Below are 26,489 nucleotides of genomic sequence, written 5' to 3' on the forward strand. Positions count from 1 at the left end.
ATGTTCTTAGATCCATGACCATCCCTCCCCCACCAATTATATCCAGTACCTAGGGTGATTCCTGGCATATAACAGGTGTCCAATAACTCATAAGAAAAGTAGGCTTTTCCTGTTCATGTAAACATTACATGTTCACTGGAAAGAAACTTAAAAATATGAAAACGTACAGAAAAATTAAAGAAATAAAAAACACACGATTCTCCGCCAACTCTGAAACAAGCATCATCAATGTTTTGGAGACTTTTTCCATTCATGGCTCTCAAAAGTTCATACAAATACTTACTTTTACATATAGTTTTATACCACACATGCTGCATTTTTCTTTTTCCCCCCAGTCTTTCCTCCCTATTTTTCCTTTTCTTCTCCATTCAATTTAACCAATATTAACAGTATGGTGTATATTCTTCCATACTTGTTTCCATGCTCATCTAAATCACGTACATACATAAATACATAAATGGGTGTAACCATTCAACAAAAATGTAATCTTTACATACATATCTGTAACAAAGCAATTACTTATCAAAAATTGTGAAAATACTTTGAAATAACTAGTATAGATATAACTCATTTAAAAAATTAATGCTATTCCATGAATCAGAATATATCACAATTCGTCCAACCATTTCCCTATTAATGGCCATTTTGTCTCCGGTTGAATTTCTTTGCTGCTACAAACAATACTTGAACATACATCCTTATTTATGTGTATTGTTATGCATTGATGCTGTTATTTATGTAGGACAGATTCCCAAAAGTGAGACTTCTTGGTCAAAGGCTTTTTGAAATTTTAAAAATAAATATGTATTTCTGAACTGCTGGTGGAAATATAAGTTCACATAACCTTTTGGTAAGAGTAATTTCCCAAACCATACTAGCAAAAGATCTATTAATTTTGCCAACTCCATGAAGAGTAAGTGATGTCTTATTGGATGATTTAATTTCTATTTCCCTGAGTACTATTTATGTTTATCATATTTTCATAGCTTAATGATCATTTGAAGTTGCTTTTCTATCAATAGCCCTCCAGTCCAAATGGGTTAAGGACTTCAATGTAATAAACAAAATTATCAAAATCGTAAACACATTTAGGAGACTGTAATCTCAAGATTAAGGAAACCTTTTTAACTAAAAGAGTAAATCAAGAATTTAAAAAGGAAAAGATATGTTACGATAAAAATAAAAATTAAAAAATATTTGATTTCTTTTACTACATAAAGAGTATAAAGACAAATACTATATTAAGAAAACCATGTGCAACAAATATGACAAAAAATTAATACCTAAAAATATAAAAAACACCTCCAGATTTATAAGACTGACAAATCAATAGAAAAATAGGCAAAAAATATGTTGGCAATTTATTGAAAACAACTTGTTAAATGAATAAGTATGAAATCTGGATGAAGGTTTTCGTTTGTCTATTAGTTTACTCTATTATGAATTTTCTTACAACTTCTAAGATTTAGTATGAATAAAAGCTTTTTCCACATCCATATGTTTAGAGTCTTTTCTGTGTCTATTTTCTGGCAAATTGCTTCTGAAATCTTCTTACATTCATTAAATATACAGTTTATGATTCTTCTCATAGACACCTGGATGATTTAGTCTCTATATTAACTGAGTTTCTCTCTGATGTATTCTTTGATGTACAGTAAGGCTTGAGCTACTCCTAAAGGCTTTTCCACATTCATTACATTTATAGGGTTTTTCTCCAGTGTGCATCCTCAGATGTACAGTAAAGTCTGAGTTAGTTCTGAAGGCTTTTCCACATTCTTCACATTTATAGGGCCTCTCTCCAGTATGAATTCTCTGATGTAGAGTTAGCTGTGATAGAGTAATACAACCTTTTCCACATTCCTTACATGTGTAGGGTTTTTCTCCAGTATGTGTTCTCCAATGCACTGTAAGGTATGAACCCCTCCTGAAGGCCTTTCCACAGACATCACATTTATACGGTTTCTCTCCACTATGAATTTTCTGATGTTCTGTGACATGTACCATCTGGCTAAATGCTTTCCCACAATCATTACATTTAAATGGTTTCTCTCCAGTATGTGTTCTCTGATGAGTATTAAATCCCGAGTTACTTGTGAAAACCTTCCCACATTCATTACATTTATAGGGTTTTTCTCCAGTATGTCTTCTTTGATGCACAGTAAGCTGTGATGTATTAGTGAAAGCTTTCTCACATTCATTGCATTTATATGGTTTTTCTCCAGTATGGGTCCTTTGATGTACAATAAGGTATGACTTAGTTCTGAAGGACTTTCCACAATCACAGCATTTATAAGGTTTCACTCCAGTATGAATTTTCTGATGCTCTTTGAGATTTACCATTTTGGTAAATGCCCTCTCACAGTCGGTACATTTATATGGTTTCTCTCCGGTATGAATCCTCTGATGTACAGTTAAGTGTGATTTTATTCTAAAAGATTCTCCACATTCATTACATAGGTAAGGTTTCTCTTCAGTATGAATTCGCTGATGTATAATTAGAGATGATGAACGCATGAAGGCCTTTCCACATTCATTACATTTATAAGGTTTCTCTCCTGTATGCATTCTGTGGTGCACGGTAAGGCATGAATAATTAATGAATGCTTTCCCACAGTCATTACATTTATAGGGTTTTTCTCCTGTATGAATTCTCTGATGTTCTGTGAAATTTGCTATACGATTGAATGCTTTCCCACATTCATTACATTCATAGGGTTTTTCCCCAGTATGAGTTCTTATATGTACAATCAGACTTGAATTACTTCTATAGGCTTTTCCACATTCATTGCATCTAAAGGGTTTCTCTCCAGTATGAATTCTCTGATGAACATTAAAAATTGTGGTATTCTTAAAGGATTTCCCACACTCATTGCATTTATATGGCTTCTCTTCGGTATGCGTCTTCTGATGTACACTAAGATAGGACTTATTTCTAAAGGCTTTCCCACAGTCACTACATTTGTAGGGTTTCTCTCCATTGTGAGTTTCTTGATGTCGTGCAAGTTTTGATTTATCACTAAAAGCTTTCCCACATTCACTACATTTATAGGGCTTCTCTCCAGTCTGAATTCTCTGGTGCTGATTAAGGCGGGCACACTGGCTAAAAGATTTTCCACAGACATTACATTGATAAGGTTTCTCCTTAGTATGAATTCTCTGATGTACTATAAGTGATGAAGAAGCAATAAAGGTTTTCCCACATTCATTACATTTATAGGGTTTTTCTCCAGTATGAATTTTTTTATGTTGGCTAAGATATGAAGGCTGGCTGAACATTTTTCCACATTCGTTACATTCATAAGGTTTTTCTTTAGTATGAGTTCTCTGATGTTGAATGAGTAATGACCTATAACGAAAGGCCTTTTCACATGTAGTACACTTATAGGGTTTTTCTTTATTACTGAATTTCTTTCCTAAAGTAAGTTCTAAAGTAGGCATTAAGGCTTTGCTGCCTTCTGTATCCTTGCAATTCTTCTTCCCCAAATGGGTATTTGTTGTATTCAAATCTAAATTCTCTGGGAAATTTTCCTGATGTGTTTGCCATTTGCTGTGGGGCTCTTCTGTGATAACTACTGGGTCTGGAAAAAGAACAGACCCAAATCTAAAGCCTCTTTGACCAGTGGGAGTTTTCTTGTGTGTAACTATTCTTTGGCTCTGACTCTCTTGACTATTTTGCAGTCTCAATATCCTGTCATTCCATTTCCATAATCCTCCAATTCTGGAGTCCCATGGACCATTCTCTGTGAGTTTCTCTACTATGGTGTCCTGTGATAAATCTTCAGTGATATCCTCTGTTATTATGGAATTCTTGATTGCAAGCTTGGTCTCCAACTCTGCGGAGGAGAAAGAAAAATCAATGAGTCCACTTCCCAAGTTGGGGAGATCTTACTAAACTGAAAAATAAAAGGGTAACTTGGGATGACAATGAATATGTGGTTTTAACTACTTGCAAGTGGCCCTATTTTCTAGAAAGGAGGAGGTAGAGTTAAGAGAGGCTGGTTGAGCAAAGAACCAAAGTAGTAAATTTAAGTTTTTCTTCTATGAAAAAAAAATAATTGATGGTAATACTTCTTTTCTCATTCCCTTTAGAGTCAGCTTCTTTAGAGAGAATTCCTCTTAAGTTGTGACAACTTTGCTTCTCAGTTACTCCACAAACAAGATATTTGTCCACAACCATACTTCCTATTTGTTCTCATTCTTTGTTGACAAGTTTGGTTTCTTTTTTTGGTGAGGGCATTCTCAAATGTACTTGCCATACTAGCTTATTCAAGTCTTTGTGCATACCTTTTAATAAAGCATTTATGGAAAAAGTACTGAATTTTCAGAAAGTAGGCTGAATAAGCTAGTCAAAATTAATATTTATAGTTATTGATATTTCAAGTAGTGATAATTATCAAGAAGAGTTTTGTAACCAATTTATGGGTTTTAAGAACATTTCTGACAGGTTGTCAAAATTCCTTTCTTGTATATGCATCTCAATATCAGACTTTTAAAAACACTCTCATATTTCTTTTATATTTCTAATTCATTTTTAGATAATTATACCTAAATATTTAGAAACGAATTGGATCAACATTTTTTGTGGGTAGCAGAATGGTTTTATGACTTTAAAACTCAAGATAAGTATAATTATCAGTGGATTCACAGGGCTAACAAAGAAGAAAACCCTGTAACTCAAGGATTAAACCTCATCTCATTTAAATGTCTTAATGAATCCAGGTGACAGGATTGTTAGAGCCCCATATCCTAGCAGCTCACCAAAACCAAATTTTAATCCTTTGTGGAAAAAGATTACATAATTCAGAACCTGAAATTATTATTATAGGTTTTCATAATCAATGCCTGACAATGAAAAGATTTAATAGGCATACGAGGACATAAAAATCATATGAGTGACAAGAACATAGATTTAGTTAGACATACTCATTTCCAAATACCAGTTCTGACAATAACTGTATGTATTTAACTGCTTTGAGCTTCAGTCTCCTGCTAATAAACATCTACATATATACTATATAGAGCTATTTTAAGGGTTACATTCAGTGAAATTATATAAATAAATTTCCTAGCAGAATGCCAGTAATAGAGTAGACGTCTAAAAAATTGTGATAGTTATTATCATTGTTACAATATAATTTTCTTTATGTATGGACCCAAGTCGCTTGGGGGAAAAATAAATATCCTGTAGCCAATGTGTTTTGGCATGCCTCGAGTATGAGAAATATAAGCACATTGAAGGTATTGAGATATTATTTGGTAAATTTATTTTAAAATGACTAATATCCCACATAACACAGAATAAACTTTGGGAACTTTGAGAAACTTTTTCCTTAGAGAAGTCATCCATTGTCTTCCATTTGCTCTTCTGAATATGGAACCCATGCTGCAGAAGCCAATATTCTATTAATTTCCAGTGGCACTAAAAGTTACCATAAAATAAATGCCATGGGTCATACTAATAAGACATATGTGTTCAAAGTCAAGAATGCTGACTAATGATGAAATATGCCTAAAGCAAATATATCTTGACAAAAATTATTTCAATTTTAGACATGACAAGTTAAAAAAAATGAAGATTAAATAATGACATGTTTATGCAAAAAGAAAAATGAAGAGAATATGACACCAGCAGATCTCAATAAAAGAAAATAATAAAGGGCATTCTTTAAGTAGAAGAAAAATAATTCTAGGTAGAAGCCCAGAAATAAAGAAAAAAATAAAAAGAAAGGTAATGTAAAAATATAGGTAAATCTTAATGAATATTGACTGCACATAACATTAATAACAATGTCTTATGAGATCCGACATACATATAGAATTAAAAAATACAACTTCAATAATATATAAATAAAGTGAGGTTAAACAGAATAAGCTGTTCTAAGATCTTTGTATTGTTGGGAAAGAGGGAAAATCTATATTATTTGTTTGATAACCACTAAACAAATAATTTAAAATTTATAATTACCAAGTGATCAGAGGGAGAAATAGAAAAATAAATGATAAATCTAAATAGAGAGAAGAATACAGAACAGGCAAGACACTTTTGCATTTAGATGGTAGGTTTAAATACTATGTAATGGTATATGTACAAACGGATTAAATATTCCAAGAGATAAAGGCTGTTAGATGTGTTAGAACAAAAATCTAACAGTATGCTTCTTACAAGAGAAACAAAAAATATAAGTACATGTAAAAGATTATAGTGAGAAGATGAAAAAAGATATACCATATAAACAATAACTAAAAGAATGATGCTATAGTAATATTAATATCAGGCAAAATAAACTCTAGGGCGAAAATCATACAGATTAAAAAAGACACTTCATAATGATACAAGGTCCAATTTACCAGAAAGATATACTAGTTCTAACTTTGTTAGAACTTAAATAACCTAATAACAGAGTTTCAAAACACATAAAGGAAAAATTAAAGGAAATTAAATAAGAAATAAATCTGTGGTCACATTGGGAGACTAAAAATTTTTCTCAATAACCGATATAATAAGCTGACAATAAGTACATAGATATTAGCAACATAATTAACAAATGAAATACCTAAAACTGCACTTAATACCTACAACACATTTTCCAAGTACACACAAAATGTTTACAAAAATTGGCCATGTGGTAAGCAAGTTTTAAGAAATTTGCAAAGACTGAAATCTTACAGAGCATTTTCTCTGATCGCAGTAGCATTTAAGGTAACAGGACTATTAGAAAATCCCCATATGGTACAAAATTAAGAAAAGTACTTAATAATCTGAGAACCAAAGACATCGTAATGAAATTATCAAATACTTTAAACTCAATAATTATGAAGGTGCTACATAAGAAAGGTGTGATATAGTCTTGATAGCCTTAAATACATTAGAAAAAAAGAATGGCTGAAAACCAATGATATAAATATCCAAATTAAGAAGTTAAAGAAGATTAGTAAATTAAATTCTAGGACAGTAAAAAATAATAAAATAAGAGAAGAAAGTAATGAAACAAATCAAACACTTGCTTCTGAGAATCTGATTACCTGCTTTGTGCTCTTACATTCAATTTCCATAAGCAGAGTTATTTCCTAAAAATCTTTGATTAAAATCTTTCAATGCCTCAGACTCGCTCTGATTAAAACCCAATTCCTTACCATTGTCCACAAATCTCTGAATCTAACACTCTAATCTTATTCTATACCAGTTTCCCTCTCATTTATACTTCGGCCACAGTAGCTGCCTTTGATTTCTAGAACACATTACATTCTTTTCTGTATTAAGTTATTTGCCTGGAATGCTCCTCTTTTCCTCTTCCCGTGGCTGGCTTCTTTTGATCATTCAAGTTGCAGCTTAAATGTCACTTCCTCAGAAGCCTTCCCTGGCCACATTATCTGAAGGAGACGCCCTCATTCTCCATCCCAGTTATTCTTTCACATCTTCCAGTTTATCTCATAGCTAAAAAGTATTATAACCACTATTTAGCTTGTTTTTATTTACTTGTTAATTATCTATTTTTCATAATTTAATCTTCGTAAGTGCAAGCACCTGATCCATTTACTTACTGTAGACCTAGTATCTAACTATGTATATATAGCTGACTCCATTTTAAAACTAATCTGCCTGAACCATTGACCTCCTTCTTCTTCCCCCCGAGTGGACTATGGGATATACACAGAGACTCTAGGTTAATTACGAACTACTATTAATCCTTCTTTCACTATTAGTCCTTCCTCCTGGGCAAATTACCCTCAATGTTATCTCACCCTGGCACCAGAGCCCCTGGTGTCCGGTCTTTTTTCCCCCCTTGATCACCTCTGCATTTCTTTCAGAGTACTAGGTCCACTTCTTAGTGGGGTCTATAAACGGTAGTCTCACAGATCAATGGGGCATAGATCCATTTTGTCCTCCTGCCACCCAGGACTGAATTTCTGTAAGTAAGTTCCCTATTAAAACTCTTTAAACTGACAAGCTGGACTTGTCTTTTTTGTTCTTTGGCCTCTAGGATCCTTTTGCATTTGGGGGCTGCTTTCCATACAGGACATTTTCATGAAACACTAGCCCAGTTCATAATATATGGATGTTCAATAAATATTGATTAAATAAGTACTGTATTTTGATTTTCAACTGATTTCTTGTTTGTATTCTCAATTAGTTAGGAACGTGGAGGAGCGGGAGAGGGTTCCCCCAAAGTTTCGGCAGGCTTATAGATGAAGAAAGTTAAATAATGAATAAGCAGGTTTAGCTTAGAAGAAATCAGAGCTTTTTCTCAAGAAAACATTTTCAGGAAAATTAATGAAGGAAAGAGATGTCAGATAACACTTAAACAAAGAAAAAATATAAATTCAACTGAAGAATAGAACTGAAAGGGATATTTTATGTATGTTTGAATGAAGAAGGAATAAAGAAACAATTATGAAAATCATAAACCTAAGAAAGTAAAGCAGGATGGGATAAGAACCAAAAGTAGAACAGAGAGAGATGGGAGAGGGAATGAAGAGAGGGAGGGAAAAAGAGTGAGGGTGGTACAGGGAAAGAAAGAGGAAGGTATAGGAAGAGAAGAGAAAGAGAAAAGCTCTTCCTCTGAGATAGCTTTGAGAAAAAAATATCCCTCAAAATATTTCAGATATTCTGCTTCATCCTACTTGTTCTTATTAACTCACCTGGATTGGGGGTTCTTGAAATTTCTCTTACTACCACCCACGGTCCTTGTCCATCCTCCAAATGAGCTATCATGTCTGGTTTGGAAACTGCAAGCCCTGTTCAGAGAAAAATGAAGGGGATTTGGTTGTACCTATGAGCAAGAACTATTGCCAAATTCAGTCTCATTTCTTAATTTCCTATGGAGAGTGACTATTATAGGAAGTTCTAGAGATGCACTGTTCAATACAGTTGTCAATGCCACATGTGGCTATTTAAATTTGAATTTAAATAAAATTATATAAAATTTAAAGTTCAGTCCTTCAATTGGGAAGCCAGACTTCAAATGTTCAACAGCCACAAGTGGCTAGTGCTTGCCCTATGTGACAGCACAGATATAGAACATTCCACCTCAGCAAAACATTCTATTGCATAGTGGTGTCACAGAGAACTACAAAGTTATTGCAAAGAAGCTCAACACTATGATCCCAGGTTTGCTGGGATAATGGATCATGGGAATAATCTGAGTTTAGAAAGAAAAGGAACAAATAATTCTCATTGATGGAAGTGACTAGAAAAACTTTAGTCCTAAAACTGGGGGACTGTCAACAACCTCTCCCAATATGAAACATGCACTTCTTATCCTATAATAGATAGACCATTTAGTTAAGAGTAAGGAATAACATAACTCCCAACAATATGCTCCTAAAATTATGAGATTATAATGCCTAAACTCTAATCCAAAATTCAATTAAGTACTTGAGAGGCTCTATATCCAGAAAACCTGGTCAAATGGGCATGTACATGAACTTAGAAGTTATCCTTACCCAGGGAGACAAGATTCCTGTAATTCTCTAGCATTACATCCTTGTGTAGGTCCCTCTGTGTAGGGTCCATCAACCTCCACTCTTCCAATGAGAAGTCGATAGCCACATCTTTAAATGTCACTGATTCCTAAAATAAATACACTGTCATCACCCAGGGACTATACATTTAGACCTGTTAAAATAATTCATATGAAACTGGAGAAGAATTCCAGAAATCAGAATCACCAAATGACTATTGAAGTCAACCAGTTTAAACCTTGAAGGATGTATGAATCTCTCCAATGACAAGAACTTAAAACTACAAGAGGAAGGGCCATTCTATTTTTAGTTTTACCTAAATGGTAAAAAAAAATATGGTTTCCTCCTTCCCTAGAAAGTCATTAAAACACCTGATAACAGCTAGTAGTTTCCAGACAAATCAATTATTTTTCAGTTCTAATCCATAAAATATGGCTTATTAAAAGATACGGTTTATCATTTGGATTTTAGATTTAGATTATAAACTCTCTCTCTGAAAAATAAAAATATAAAATCACAGAACTTTGGGAAACATTTTTGGCCAGGATATGAAATATATATGCAATTGTGTCAAAAATAGAAGAATGAACCATAACAAATTTTTGATGGTTACCTACTGGAAGGAGAAAATAGAGTGCAGAGGACTGAAATAGAAACTGGACTCCCTTAAAGATTTCTTTTGTAGATTTGACTTCTGAACCATATGAACACTTTATATTATTATAAAAGAAAAATTTTAATTAAAAAATAATCTATAAAACCTATTTGTTTCAAAAGTAAACAAAATTTATAGTAGTGTGGGAATGTAGTACATTTCTACCACATCTAAAGCATCTGAAAAGATTACTATTATACAAGGCAGTCCAGAAAAGATTTCTATAGCACAAGATGAAATCACGGCAGAAAAAAATTAAAAGTTATATCTTGCTCACTCCTTTGGCATATGATGCCCAAAATATGTTTGCAATCATCCCTACCACATTCTCCAAATAGTCTTAAAAATCCAAGCAATATGGATGTACTATTTAAAGATTTGCCACACTGAATGTTTTTGAAATATTGGGATACGATTTTTAAAAAATCTGTTCCCAACAAAAGCAATCCCTAAAAATTAAAAGTAAAATGAAACCAGTGGGCAGCATACACATTCATCAAAAGAAACTATTTTGAATGACTTTAAAACACAGTACTTTTTCTAGATATCCCTTGTGAGATACACACCAAGGAGAAAAAGAACTACAAAAAACAAAAGCGACATGTTTAAGTAAATAAATAATCATAATGTTGGTGGTAGTGATGGAAATGCAGTTTTGTAACTGTTGTGTGTGTAGTGTTAGATAAAACAAATTAGTGTATTGATGCCATTGAGAACTAATACATTTGGCATAGGAAAAATAAGATATAATATTGATGAGATTATATAAAAACTCCATAGATCTGAATTTAAATTAGAAATAGTCTAAACTACGAGGTATTTTATTTTTAAGGGGAAAAAACCACATTTCCTAGATTTGTCCACTGACTCTGGGCTAGAAACAATACCCTGTAAGACAGCATTATGCAAGCCAGACTATGGCCTCAAAACATTACTTCCCACTAAGAGGAACGAGGGCCTGTAACTTTCTGCCATACCAAAAAGCAAGGAAGCTATCAAAGACTGCTAGGATCATGTCTAATACAAGATACAATTTGAAGAGGCTCCCACTGGCCAATGATAGGACAATCTGAGTCTTAATAAGGATGATAACTATAATGGATTTCAAAAATATATATTAAAATTCATGATTTCATAATACTATAAAAATACTCATTGATTATCTTTGAAAGATGCTTAGAAATTGGTAAAGAGAAAGAATCAACCTTTTGTCCTTTTTTTATGCTAAACACATAATTTTTATAGAAATCAAGTGTGATCAAATAGTTGATAAGGGAAGGTTTCTCTTTACAGAGTACTCCAGCTACTACATGAGAGAAATGAAGAATTAGATCATTACCATTTTGCAATCTCTAATCAATTAAAGGATCATCAATGGCTGTTAACACAGCAAAGAGGCCTCAACTTAGCCTCCTAATGGTATATACTAGAAATATAAAATACTATTGCCAAAACATTTTTTAAAAAATCGAAATCTGATTCTGATCAAGCCTGTAGATCTAACTGACAACATACAGGAAATACAGGAGACAGAAGAGGATGTTAAATAACTTCACGAGGATACAATAAATAAAATCATATTGTGTATAATTCTAAATCAATGCTGTCCAATAGATATAATGCAGGTCACATAACGATTTAAAATTTTCTAGTAGCTACATTAAAAGTCAAAACAGGTGAAAAATATATGCTTTTAATAACATTTTATTTAGCTTTATGTTACAAAATACATACAAATTATATAACTTCAACATGCGATCAATATAAAATTAATGATACTTTATTTTTTATATTAAGCATTGAAACATGACATGTATTTTAAATTTACAGTACACCTGTGAATGGACCAGTCAAATTTCAAGCCACATGTGGGTAGTGGTAGCTGTGTAGGACAACATAACTCTAAAGTACAAATGACGTGGTTTCTTCCATAAACTATTACAAGAGAAGAAAAAGAGGGAGAGGGAAACCTCTGGATTACAAGTGACCTAAGAGATGACAATAACTAACTATAACATATTAATCAACTAGGGAAAGAAATATCAACTTGATATTTGATAATATTAACGCTTTTATTTTTTTTAGCTATAATAATGGTGATACAGGTGTCCCTTGAACAACATGGGTTTGAACCGCCTGGGTCCACTTATACATGGATATTTTTTCCAATAAATATGTATAGTACTGTAAATGTATTTTCTCTTCCTTATAATTTTATTAACATTTTCTTTTCTCTAGCTTACTTTATTTTAAGACTACCTCTAACAAAATATGTGTTTACTGTGTTATTGGTAAGGCTTCTGGTCAACAGTAGGCTATTGGTAGTTAAATTTTGGGAGAGTTGAAAGTTATATGCAGATTTTTGGCAGCATGGGGGTCAGTGTCCCTAACCCCTGCATTGTTCAAGAGTCAACTGTATGTTGAACATTAAAAAATGTTACAGATTATATAATGAAATATTTACAGATGAAATTACATAATGTCTTATATTTCCTTCAAAATAATTAGTGAGGGAGGGTATGATTACAGATGAAATGTGATTGGCCATGGGTTGATAATTGTTGAAGATGGGCAATAAGTTCAACAAGATTCATCAAACTACTCTTTATACTGCTGTATAAATAATAGTGTGTATAAGTGAGGCATTGAGAGGTTAGGTGCTTTGCCTAAGTTCACAGAGAGGGCAAAGTCTATATTCAAATTCAGACAGTTTGGCTCCAGAATTTAAGCTTGTAATCACTATACTCAATGATCTAGTAAACTAAGAGCCTTGATTATCTGACTAATCAGTTAGATAATATTTGGTTAAGGTCTGCTCTCAGAAGAAACAGATTCCCTCTGGAGTGTTTTTCTGTATATAGATAAGTATGCTTGTAAAAATGTTTAAACCTTTTATTTGGGCCTCCAAGTTTGTAAAGCATGTTTTATATAATTCTGCTAATAATAAAACATGGCTAATGTGGTAATAATGACAGTTCATAAACTTTATTGCTAATTGCTTCACAAATAACAAATTATAATGAATTTACTGGGCTTGTTTTCTTTTTCCACCAAGAGTTAAACCCCAGGAAAAATAAAGAAGGCCCCTAGCTCTCACTTCTGGTTTACCTTGAGGTTCTGTGCAGAGAAGAAATGAAGGGTGAGGCAGAGTTGTAAACTGTAGAAGGTATGCCCAACACATAAACAAGCCTTTTAGCAAATGCTGGAAGACTTACTGATTTTAGGATTTAAGGAAATTTATGTCCAATCATTAACTAATCACTATGTTAACCAGAGATTTCAGTGGCTATACATGACAAAGAATACAAACTTTACTGAATTAGTCCATGAAAAGTCACTACCTAAGTAAAATAGCAGCAGCAATAACAACAACAAACTGCAACAACAAACGCTGGGGAGGGGAGAATCTGATTTCCAGAGTTGCCACATTGCATTATTTAAAATATCATGTTTTCAACAAAAAATTACAAGACACACACACACACACACAAACAGAAAAGCATGGACCATAAATAATAAAAAATATCGGTCAATGTAAACTGTTTCTAAGGAAGCCAAGAAGTTGTACTTATTAAACAAGGACACAAAATCAGCCATTATGTATGTTAAAAAATCTAAAGAAGACCAGGTCTAAAGAATCAAAGTATGAGAATGACCTCTCATTAAATAGAAATTCCAGAGTTGAAAAATACAATAATTGAAGTAAAAAATTCACTAGAAAGTTTTAGTGAAAGAAAACAGCAAATCTGAATAGTACTATGGTCTGAATGTTTATGTTCCCTCAAATTGATATGATGAAATCCTAATGCCCAATGTAATGGTATTGCTTAAGTCATGAGGGTAGGGCCATCATGAATGAGATTAAGTGTCTTATAAAAGAGGCTCCAGAGAGACATCTAGCTCCTTCCGCGGTGTGAGGATACAATGAGAAGTCTGTGACCTAGAAGAGAGCCCTCATCTACCATGCAGGCACCCTGTTCTTGAACTTCCAGTCTCTAGAACTATGAGAAATAAATTTCGTCCCAGCGAGGAAACAGTCACATGTCTTACCTCTTGTCCTAGTCCCAGAGCCTATAAAGGTGAACACGTCAGGGCTGGCTGGGGGAGAAGAGGAAAGTTTGTTCCAGAAGGAACTTTCTGAGGGATCATAAGGATTTCTAAACATGGAAAAGGGAGGAATAAATCACTTGTTGAAAAATCATTGTATATTTTTCCAGGTCTAAAGAAAGAACAAAGCATGTATAATGGAATACAACTCTTGGATGACACCAAAAAGAGAATTTTCAAATCATTTCTTGTACATTCTAGCTGTTCAAATGATCATACAATCATTTTAGTCTTTCTAAATAAAAATTTTTAACCTTCAAAAATTTTTTTCTGTTGTTTACAAGCCACCTAAGTCTGTTGTGTTTTGTTAAAGAAGCCTGAACAGAGTAAGATAAGCAGACAGAAAAAAGAATTGGTTAACTTGAGGACAGAACAATTGAGATTATCCGGATTGAGGAATAGAAGCCAAAAGGATGAAAAAAAAAAAATGAACTGAGCTTCAGAGACTAGTGGGACAACAAGAATATCAATATATGCATAATGGCATAATGAAAGTCCAAGAAGAAGAGAGAGAAAGGGGCAGGAAGAATATTTGAAGAAATAATGGTCAGAAAGCTTCCCTAATTTGATGAAAAACATTGATCTTCACAAACAAGGATCTCAGTAAACACCAGGTAGGATAAAATCAAAGTGATCCATGTCTAGATACCTCATAATCAATTGGTAAAGAAGAGAGACCCCTAAAAGCAGCAAGAGAGAAGGGATTTCTAATGTACAAGGGATCCTCAGTAAGACTGTCAAATTTCTCATCAGAAACCATTGAGGTTAGGAGGCAATGGTATGACATTCAGAATGCAGAAAGAAAAAAAATGTCAACAAAGAATTCCATATGCAGCAAAACTATCCTTCAACAAATGATAAACATAAACTGAGATAATTCACAGCCAGCAGATCTGGCCTACAATGAGTACTCAAGTGTATCTTTTAAGTGAGATGAAAGGACACTAGATAGTAACAAAAATCCACATGAAGAAATAATAAGCACCAGTAAAGGTAACTAAATAGGTAACAATAAAAATATAACATAAATGTGTTATTTACTTGAGTTATTTGTAACTTTTTCTTTTCTTATTTAAAAGATAACTGCATACAATGATAATTATAAAACTGTGTTGATAGGATTAAAATGTATAAAAGCTGCAATTTGTATGACAATAGCACAGAGGAAGAAGGGAATAGAGCTATTTTGAGATTTAAATACTATTAATACTAAGTTGCCATTAATCTGAAATATAATGGTTTTTTTTTGTCAAGATGTTAATTATAATCCCCAGAGAAACTATAAAGGTAACTCAAAGAATACCGTGAAAGAAATAAGAAGGGTTAATTAAATGGGATAGTAGAAAATATCTAACATGCAAAAAAAAAAAAAAAGCAGTAAAGGAAGAAACGAACAAAAAAGACATAAGACATACAAAAACAAACAGCAATATAACTCTAACCTAAACCTACCTTATTAATATTAAAAGTAAATAGACTGAACTCTGCAGTCAAATGGAGAGATTAGCAAAGAGACTTTTGTTAAAATGATACAAATAAACTGTACAGAAAACACACTTTAAATTCATGGACAAAAATACGTTTAAAGTAAAAGGATGGAAAAAATGTACTATGTAGACAGTACACAAAAGGAAGCTAGAATGGCAATATTAATAGCAGACAAAATAGACAAAAATTTTTACTAGAAACTGAGATATTTCATAATGATAAACTGGTTAATATATCAATAAGACAAGTTCAGACATATTCTCTTCACCTAACCAAAGAACCTCAAAATACGAGAAGCAAAAATTTATAGAACTGAAGGGACAAAAGCAATTTGACAATAATGATAGTTGGAGACTTTAATAACTCATTTTCAATAATGGATAGAACAATAAGGCGGAAGATCGACAAGGAAACAGATAACTTGAACAGCACGATAAACAAACTAGATCTACAGACATCCATAGAACACCGAGGTATCTAGTAACAGGAGAACATACATTCTTCTCAAGTGTACATGAAATATTCTCCAGGACTGACCATATGTTAGGCCACAAAACAAGTCCTAATAAATTTAAAAAGACTGAAATCATATAAAGTATCATTTATGATCACAATGGAATGTAACTATAAATTGGTTAAAAGAAAACTAGAAAATTCTCAAATATGTAGAAAATAAACAACTGACTCTTAAACAACCAATGGGTCAAAGAAGAAATCACAGAGAATTTAGAAAATACTTTGAGACAAATGAAAATGAATCACTAGATACTCAAACTTGTGGGATACAGTGAAAGCAGTGCTCAGAGGGAAATATGAGGCTGTAAATGCCTACATTAAAAAAGAACATATCAAATTAATAACCTAAATTTATACCTTAAAAAACTAGAAAAGGAAGAGAACTACATATAGATGTCTAACCAATACACTGCATACTCGAAACTAATTTAAATAAGTAAATTTAAAAAATATTCAAAAATTTATAGAGAAATTAAAGAAGTAAATAAATAGGGAGATACCATGTTTAAGAGTGGAAGACATAATAAAGATGTTCACTGTCCTCTAACTGATTCGTAGATTTGATATAATCTTAATCTAATCCTCAAAAAAGAAAAAAAGCAGAGGAAAATAATATATATTAGAATGAAGATAAACAAAATAGAGAACAGGAAAACACTAGAGAAAATAAACAAAAACAAAATTTGGTTAAATGGAAAGATTATAGAAATGATAAACTCTTAGATTGACTAAGGGAAAAAGAGAAAAGACCCAAATTACTGGTCAGATATAAAAAGGAGACATTACTACTGACCTTACAGAAATAAAAAGATTATAAAGGAATACTATAAACAATTGTAGGCCAGCAAATTAGATAACCTAGATGAAATGGGCAGATTCCTAGTAAGACATAAACTACCAAAACTGACACAAAAAGACAAAGAAAATATGAATAGATCCATAAGTAAACTTCTCACAAATAAAAACCCAGATTCAAGTAGCTTCACTAGTGTATTCTACCAAATAGTTTCAAAAGAATTAACAGAAATCCTTCGTTAACTTTAACAACAACAACAAAAAACAGAAAGGAACAATTTCCAACTCATTCTATGATACCAGTATTACCAAAACTAGACAAAGACAACAAAAAAAAACACTACAGACCAATATCTTTGGTGAATATACACACAAAATACCAGCAAACAGAATAAAGCAACAAATAAAACATAGTACTATATAATATAACACAGCCAAATTATATTTATTCAGGAAAACAAAGTTGATTTATTATCTGAAAATCAATAAAGGTAATACACCATATTAATAAAGAACAAAACCCACACAATTATCTTAACTGACTTAGAAAAAATATTTGACAAAATCCAACAAACTATAAATAGAAGCAAACTTTGTTAACGTGATAAAGACTATCTATGATAACCCAAGTCTAACATCATACTTTATTGTGAACAGCCACATATATTCCCCCTGAGATCACAAACAAGACAAGATGTCCTCTCTCCCCTTCTGTTCAACACTATATTGTAAGTTTTAGCAAGGGGAATTATAAAAGAAAAAAAGAAAAGATATCAAAATTGGAAAGGAAGAAGCAAATTTCTATTTGCAAAAGACATTATCTCTATTTACAGATGACATTATCTTGCATATAGAAAACCCTAAAGAATCCTTGCACATACGCAATCAAAAAAACCCTATTAGAACTAAATTAATTAATTCAGCAAGGTTCAGGATTCAAGATCAATATACATAAGCCAATTATTTCTATATATTAACAATAAACATTCTAAAAAGAAATTAAGATAAAAAATCAATTTAAAACACACACACACACACACACAAAAAAAAAACCCTCAGGAAAAAATTAACAGAAGATGTGCCAGACTTATATATTGAAAACTACAAGACATCACGGAAAAAACCTGAAGAATATCTAAAAAAAAGGGAGGACATTTCATATTCTTTCTATTGGAAAACAATATTGTTAAGATAGATAAGAATATTATTAATATTCCCCAAATTGACCTACAAATCCAAGTCCTATGAAAAGTCCATCTGCCTTTTTTGCAGATATAAAAATGTTAAAAATTAGTAGTAAAATATTGGTTCTACTCAAAGTAAAATTAAAGTTAAGTTCAGTATTTATAAATAGGATGCATACTTTAAGGAAGAGGAAGAGAAAATTAATCTTCTTCCAGGGACTCCCTCTGTCAGAAGAACAAAAATAAACCATATGATTTATTCAGCATGTTAAACATTATGGTATTTTCCTAAGATTCATGATTCAAATTTGAAATCATTTTAGACTATTTTATAAAGTCTAAACTGTCATATATTAAAGGACAATTTTAAAAATCATTTGTCCAGGTCTATCTATGGCCATGCTACCCTGAACAAGCCTGATCCTGTCTGATCTCATCAGCTAAGCAGTAGGGTCAGGCCTGGTCAGTACTTGGATGGGAGACCACCTAGAAAGACCAGGTGCTGTAGGCATAAAAAATAAAAAAATAAGGGATTGTAAACTGACAAGGTCCTTGCAATCTGTGAGGTCAACCAAGCGTTGCCTCGTCTAAAAAAAAAAAAAGAATCATTCATCCAATAATAAATTTTAAAAAATTTATGTATAAGACTCAATTTCAGAATCTATTTTCTCATTGAAACAAAAACCCAGCTTTACATGAAACATTTTTGTACTAAAACCAACTTTCAAAGTATAATTTTCAAAAACATAAAAACATAATTCTAAAAAAAGAAGGCTGAACTTCTATATAAATTTGTTTTTAAAAAAACCATAATTCTCCTAAAAGTATAATCAACACATGTCAAATATTTACTTGTCATTAATGAGAGATAAGTAGCTTGACAATTTGTCTCAAAAGAGATGTAAGAAACATATGTATATATAGTGGGAAAAGAATGCTGAAATAAGATTGCAAAATTAGACAGAAACCTGATGAATGTCCTATAGACAATAAAACCATAACTTTTTGGGATTATCTTTTCTCCTAGGTAGAAATAATTTGCACTTTTTAATCTTCTACAAGTTAACATCTAACTGTGAGGGCCTGGATATTAACCAATAACAAATACTAAGTCAAAGAATATAACTGCCTTTGTATGTCAGATGACCCTCAGGCTGGTTATACAGTGGTCTAATATGAAAATCAAAGGGCATATCTTTTGCCTTATTTCTAAATTTTGTATAATTAGTCTTAACACAATTTATACATTTCCGATTTTGGTATTTTTCAGGAAAAACCAAGTGGATTCTGTATTCACAAATAAGAAAGTAAGCTTAACAAATATAATTTAATAAAAACTAAACAAACTTATATTAAGAATTTTCCACTAATGTTGATATATTCTTGATATTTTTAATGGTATTGGGTTTTACAATGGGAAGCAAGAATCAGACTATGTGATATATAGGGTACTTTATCATTAGCAATCATGATGTGACCATCTGTCCAATTAGGGCTGCCACCACTGAGAGAAATGAAATTTGTCAAATTAATGCTACCATCTCCGGGGTTACCACAGCTATCAAAGAAGATGGTATTCATTGTGAACGTGCAATGAACTGGGAACATTAAGAATTAGCGGCAGTAAAAGAGGCACATTTTCTTTATTCCCCTTATATACAATAGTATTACCTTTACCAATTCTGGTTCTTCTGCCTGAAGATGAAGATCTTCATTTGGGTGGGAAACTTCAGGACTCTGAGGGATACAGGATAAGATCACTCAAGGATAGGCTGCCTGTGACCTACAGCAGAACCTCAACAAGCACCAGCAGTCCACTGTGGATGTGGTGCATGTGGGATGACCTCTTTTACAGTTTTTGGAGTTGAAATCAAGGTCCCATGATAACATCTAATCATAATCTCCTTTAACTTAGAGACAATAACAAACACACAAGATTGAGAAAGCTATGACCACATGGTTTTTGAAGGAAGCTTTTAATAAAGAACCTATAAAAACAAAAATAAACTTATAATAAGGGGGCTTCAGATGCTATATACTTCATTTTATAAAGATAAAATCTATTTTTCAGAAAGTATCTATCTTGCTAATAATATTCAAAACCCATTAACCCCATTTATTTGCTACTGTTGACTCATTACAGTGTTTGGGAGGGAGGCATGTCTCAGTAGCTTCTCAGGAAAGATTTTCAGGGACCTCTTGTAACACTGCTGTCCAAGCCTTAGAAACCATATTGCTGTCAGGACCTGATTTTATAAACGAAATGAAATTTTACTTTACTTTGTTGTAGTACTTGTCAATTTTAGGTTTTGTGCCATTAAAAAATATGAGTAATAAAATGAATTACTTAAATTTCATTGAGAAAAATGTTACTTTAGTTCTTCCCTCCCAAGTTCTTATGTAAAAAAATAAAAATATTCACCTTCCAGAGAATTTACAATGATGTGAACCTCAAACTCTGACAATTAAGGATGGGTTTGATCAGGCCAATACTAGACAGATACTTTGGATCTACTAATCAAGCGTAACATTTTGATTTTTATTTATCTTTTCAAGGGTATGTTTTAAGGACTATTTACCTGTTATGTATCCTGGCTACAAAGAATAAAAAGTCACTACTACAGGTTATTTTGAAGCATTACTATAATAGATTCTATTTGTTAGTATTACCGTCTTCTGACTTTATTTCAAAAAATCACTGCTAAAACACAGCTTTTATCACATTAATACCTATCTCAAATACACACACACACACTTGAATGTCTTCAGGTAAACATGAAAAAATTCAGCTTAAATATCTAATTTCCAGTCCTACCTTTCACAGTTTTCCATTTTGAATCACTAGCTCACCCACTGTTCTCTGCCTCACAGTCTTGCCTTAAACTCCTTTCTTACCTGAAGTACCTTCACAAATATTTTGACAGTGTGAATCCTACTGTAATTGGGTAGCAGCTTAAATCTAAGTATCCTCATGACCTTTTCCTGTCAACTTAGCCCATAATAATGTCGCATTTATTTCCTTATATAGCACTCATTATCTTTATCATATAGCTAAGCAACTATCATCCACCTAAATAAATTATGTAACTATTTCTTCTGTATGCCTTACCTCAATGAGAATGTAAGCTCCCTACAGCCAAGCACTGTGTCTTAAACATCTTCTCTCCATGTCATCTATTAATCTTGATCACTACTTAATGGGTAGAAAAGAGATCAATAAGAGTGGGCACAAGGGGAATGGTCCCTCTGAATTAAAGGTGTGAGTGTGAGCATGTGCGTGTGTGCACATATATTTTCCCCCAAAATTTCTTAAATCATATTTCTTAATTGAAACATATTCCATTTTGCTACCCTATAAATAACCAAAATTTCCTGGGAACAATGCAAAGTAAATTTCCCAGACTGTCTATCATACCTAAAGATGCCAGGTATTTTTTTTGAAAGATTATGTGTCTTGAAATTTGGTTCAATATGTACAGTGAATCTTCCTATCGATTATAACCTTTACTCACAAATCAATTTGATTCAGTTACAAGGAGGGGAGTGAGTAGGATAGAGAAGACTTCTGGAAAAGACATGTCCCATACCAAGCCAGCAAGTGAGAAGCAAAGAAAACCCCAACTTACCAGAGGTCCAACTGAAGAAACCACAGCAGCCATTCTTCTCTTCTTTGCTTCCCTCTTGAGGAGTACAGTCCTACAAAGACATATCTGAGAAAAAGAAATAAGTCATGAAAACCAGTCCTGCTATGGCAATCTTGGACTCACCTTGTTGGAATACTAACATATAAGTGAGCATGACTTCCCTAAAGAACCCAAGAGTAACTGAGTAACTTCCAAGATCAGTGAGAAAAAAAAAAAAGATTCTTGCTCCTAGAGTGGTTGTGATTTTTACTACTATTAAATTTAGTCAGAGATAGCAGGCAAGCCATTGTACAAGGAGCTTTTAAAATACTTTCTCATTTGATCTTCACATCAATACAATGGGAATTCTATGTATAGACAAGGAAACTGAGGATTTGAAAAATTTATCTACTTATACATGAATGACTCCAAATCAGTCTAATTCCAATGCCTGCACCTTTTCCACTAAGTCAACTTGTTGAGTGATGCTGTGATAAGTTGACATAAGTGGAGCCATTTTAAAATGGAGCCAGAGCAGCTATTCGAGAGGAGCTGCCTTGCATGTCTCACTCCCTGAACCTTTGGAATGTTTGAACTGGGCAAAATAACCTTTGGACTGGGCCATAGCAACACTGTCTTACAAGCAACTGTAAAACTAACAGGAAAAGCAGACATCCTGACAAGGACTGATGATTATGGACTCTTTTTCTGAAGACAGAATCAGTAACTAGCTAAAGAGTAACTCAACTTGTTACCATCAGTTGCATGTCCCCTCAATTAGGAACTCTGTTATGCTTAAGCATGCTGAATCTGTTCCTGCCCTGAATGGGCACCTTGGTTCTCATAAGATTCAGTATTGAGCTTTCGCTCAATAAAGAAAGCAGAATTTAATCTTATAGTTTGTGTCAATTAGAAACTCATGCGAAATGATACTTGTAGTAATTAACCACTATCTTCTGAAAAAGAACTATAATATATAAAGCAAGACTAACATTAGAGATATACAATTTAAATAGATATGAGTATATTGAAAATTTATCTTCAAGTATTCAAGCATATGATGAAATTAATCATACACTACCAAAGACCACTGACTAAAGAAAACCTCAATCAAAAAGAAGAAATTGAATATACTACATTCTCTGACCATAATGCAGTAGAATTAAAAATGTCTGAAGGGCAGGGAAAAAAATAAACCCTCCTGAGTAGCTATTAAGTCAAAGAGAGAACTTTATCATTGCCAATAAATTGGAAAATAAGAAGTAGTATAGATTTAAAATGCATGGGTTGTTATCAAAGCTTTAAGGAGATTAAATTTACATCCCTAAATACTTTCAAGTAAAGTTTTTAAAAAGAAAAAAAAATAAACATTCAACTAAAGAAGAAAAATAATTAACAAGCAAGCCATAAGGAAGAAATAATTATGGAAGAAACTAGTGAATAAGAAAACAAACATTTGAACAAAACAGCTGTCAAAGGCAGGAGCTGATTCTCTGAATAATTAAATATACAAGCCACAGGGGAGTCAAAAAAGAAAAAAAAATACCAATAAACTAAAAATAGAAATAAAGAAGGGTCTATAACAGATAAAATGTCTTAAAACTGTGGGCCAATAGAAATAAAAATTTCCAAAGAACAATTTTTGTTTAAAAATTTTCTAAAGCTGACTCAACAGAAAACTTAAGTAGACCAATGTAATAGACACTGTTAACATCCAGTCTCCTCTGTCTGCTTGACAGAGGCTCAAAGTCTCAGCTGGCCACAAGGCCACCCAGTTGGAGACATTTCCCAGGTTCTTTGCAGGCAGGTGTGGCCAGGTCATTAAATTGCAGCAAATGGGATCTAAATAAAAGAGATGGTATACAACTTCCAGGTCACACCTTTAAAAGGGAGCTGCTTGCCTTCCATTTCTTGGCCTACCATTACAATGGCCTGAAATGCACAGTATGAGAGTGAGCCAACTTTCACCAAAGGGAGGACAACACCCACTACGGGGTGGTGGAGCAAAAAAACGGATAGAGCCTGGGTTTCCAGGTGACTTAATGGACCAAAGCTGCTTATCCTACCCACCCTGATCACTGCCAGCCACCTATGAACTCAAACTTTTATTTGAGAAAGAAATTCCTTCTTGTTCTAACCACCTAGACTCTGCTAAAGCTGCAAAATTAATTTCCTAACAGAGTGAATGGTCATGAAAGAAAAAATTAAAGGTATCAGGTAAACAGGGGAGAGCAGAGTTTAGTTAAATCAAGAAAAAATATGAATATCTTAAGAATGTAGTTTATTCCATGACACTAGAGGGTTTCACTAGACACAATAAAAAGGTTTTGGTGGAAGAGAAACATTAAGAAGTTGGGGAAGACAAACACATTGTAGTATGGAGATAAGACTTGGTCAAATAATAATTAGAGAGGATTCCTTTATTGAAGGCTCACGGTTACCAATAAAAGAGGTTTTCCCTTATACCAGTATTTCTTTACTTTTTTCAGGTCACAGATTCCTTTGCAGATCTAATGAAAATCACTACCCTTCTCCCAGAAAATTCCCACATAAAATTAGAAAGATCTCAAATCTGAGGATGCAAAAAAGCTCACAAAGCATGCTAATTAAAAAAAAATTTTTGGCTCCATCCAAGAATTAAATCTGCATCTCTGGGTGTGAAGTACAGAAAAATATATTTTCATCAAGTATCTTGAAATATACAGTTCTAAAGACAATTCCTTTACCAAATTAAAGACCCTTCTTTACACACTTGAAAATCCAATTGAAATGTTTTACCAAAAGGATTCTAGAACCCAGGCAAAGCTGTAGCCCTACAATAGTTTTCTTAGCTGAATTTCTGCTTCACACTTGGTATTTCTTCAACCACTCTTCATCACACAGTGCAGAAGCAATACTTGTGCCAAGTTTAAACACAATTTAAAACAATTGAAGCTGTTATAACAAATATTAACAATAACTACATATCAACACCAGTAGATCTTAATTTTGGGGAGATCCGTTTGAGAGTCTGATCTAGCCCATAGAATAATGCACATAGATATATGATGTTGCATATTATTTCAATGAGTTTGAAGCCTGACCCCTCCCAAACTCATACACTAACTTGGTCAAGAAATCGAATTTTACAAGGTTGGAAAGAAAAAACTGGCTAAAAGAAATAATAAACAAAAACTATTTTTTCCTAAAACACAAAAGCAGACCTCCAAAGAGTGCCTTAAGACATTTTCAATTTCAAGGAACTATAGTATTGGTTTTCTGCATCTTTAAAACTTAAGAATGATCTGAGTCATTTCTTTTTAAATTTGTAAATATTAATAAACTCCTTGGCAATATGCCATGTAGATAGTACAAACTGTAAAATAAACATCTTTAATTTTTATAATCAGAATAAACAATGCTACTTAAAATTTAATATATTGTTTGATCTTAATTGAGTAAAATAATGCAGAGAAAAAGACTGTAAAGTGAGTACTCCAGAACTACTGAGAAGTCTTGAGATCTTGGCCTGTTTACCCCTCTACTTTTCTATACTTTCCAAGTAGACAATAAGAAGTATTTTTATATAGAGGAATTTCCTATGGTAATAAAATTCCAGAGTGGCTGTGAACACCTCTAGCTTCTAATGTTGGTTTGGCTACTGTGGAAATGATAATAGGCAAGTCACTAAGCACAATGAACCAGTTATTAACAAACGAGGCTACCCACGTATGTTTCTACTTTCTACTTTGACATTATGCAGAAGATATCTAGGTCAATATTTCTCCAGTCATAATTTCCTAAATATTTTTTCTGGATGTTGTGACTTCATCCAAGCTCTACCACCCCAAGCATTAAAGAATTATCAAGGGCTTAAGGAGAAACTTCACTTGCTGAAGTTCCATGTTCTTGCTGTGAACTTCAGCGCCATGGGCCAGACAAGCCTTTTCCAACCTAAGCAGTGATATCATTGTCATGTCAGGGAGAGATGAGTGATTTAACAGTTATTTGAAATGCCATAAAATGAGCAGGTAAGGAAAAACTGTCTGAGTTACCGAAAGAAAGGAGAACGTCCACCTGTCAGGTCACCAGATGGGAAACCTAGTTCCATCCCTGCCGGTTCAGGCACCAGAATGGAGATTGCCCCTTCTCCAGTCTCACCCTCTTTCACTAACAGCCCTTCTCTACCCACTCGGGAGTTCCCCACCTCGCTCCATCAAAAGGTGCGGGACAGGAAAGAGGGGTAAGGTTCGGTGGAACCCCCAGCCCAGGCCCGGCGCTCGGTGCTTCCCGACCTCAGCGCGACGAGGCCTACCATCGAGGGCACCCAGCGCCTTCAGAGATAGGACAGGACTAGACTGAATCGAAAACTAGGCTGATCAGCCCCAAACGCCTCTTGTGGTGGGCTGGTCAGCTCAGGAACTGGGACTAAGGAAAAGCCACGCCCCGGGCGCCGCAGGGAGCCAAGCGCCGAGGGAGGGGCAGCGGGAAACCAGGACCTGGCGCTCGGGGCAACGAGTACCTGGCGGCCGAACTGAGGACAACTGAGGGCACTCGCAGAGCAGGGCGGGAACGCTTCCAGCAATGGCGCCGGCTCGGCTTGGCCGGCCGCCAGAATGTCACTGCGCCTGCGCAAACAAGTCGTCGGAACTACAGTGCCCAGAGTCCTTAGCGCCTGGC

At 33.6% G+C, this 26,489-nt stretch overlaps 1 protein-coding gene, 1 non-coding gene and 1 pseudogene across 6 annotated transcripts; 2 read left to right on the plus strand and 1 right to left on the minus strand.

Annotated features, from left to right (window-relative positions):
* Positions 1-1,338: 1,338 nt before the first annotated feature.
* ZNF624 (zinc finger protein 624) lies at positions 1,339-26,488 on the minus strand. 5 transcript variants are annotated; one of them, XM_016161347.2, is made up of 6 exons: positions 26,332-26,488; positions 21,834-21,917; positions 19,879-19,944; positions 9,445-9,571; positions 8,641-8,736; positions 1,339-3,833 (listed from the first exon to the last, which is right to left on the minus strand). In XM_016161347.2, the coding sequence occupies exons 2-6, from the start codon at positions 21,864-21,866 to the stop codon at positions 1,612-1,614; spliced, it is 2,544 nt and encodes an 847-aa protein (XP_016016833.2). In that variant the 5' UTR covers positions 21,867-21,917; positions 26,332-26,488; the 3' UTR covers positions 1,339-1,611. The 5 variants fall into 5 exon arrangements, with proteins under 5 accessions (XP_016016833.2, XP_036079114.1, XP_036079116.1 ...); XM_036223221.1 differs by lacking the exon at positions 26,332-26,488 and adding an exon at positions 25,865-26,324; XM_036223223.1 differs by lacking the exon at positions 26,332-26,488 and adding an exon at positions 21,317-21,400.
* LOC118604426 lies at positions 14,138-14,263 on the plus strand. The gene has a single exon (XR_004951734.1). It is a non-coding gene; the product is annotated as a small nucleolar RNA SNORD22 (small nucleolar RNA).
* Positions 18,597-18,718, plus strand: LOC118604220 (annotated as a pseudogene).
* Position 26,489: the final 1 nt, after the last annotated feature.

Source organism: Rousettus aegyptiacus, unplaced genomic scaffold, assembly GCF_014176215.1.
Source record: "Rousettus aegyptiacus isolate mRouAeg1 unplaced genomic scaffold, mRouAeg1.p scaffold_m13_p_6, whole genome shotgun sequence".
NCBI lineage: Eukaryota > Metazoa > Chordata > Mammalia > Chiroptera > Pteropodidae > Rousettus > Rousettus aegyptiacus.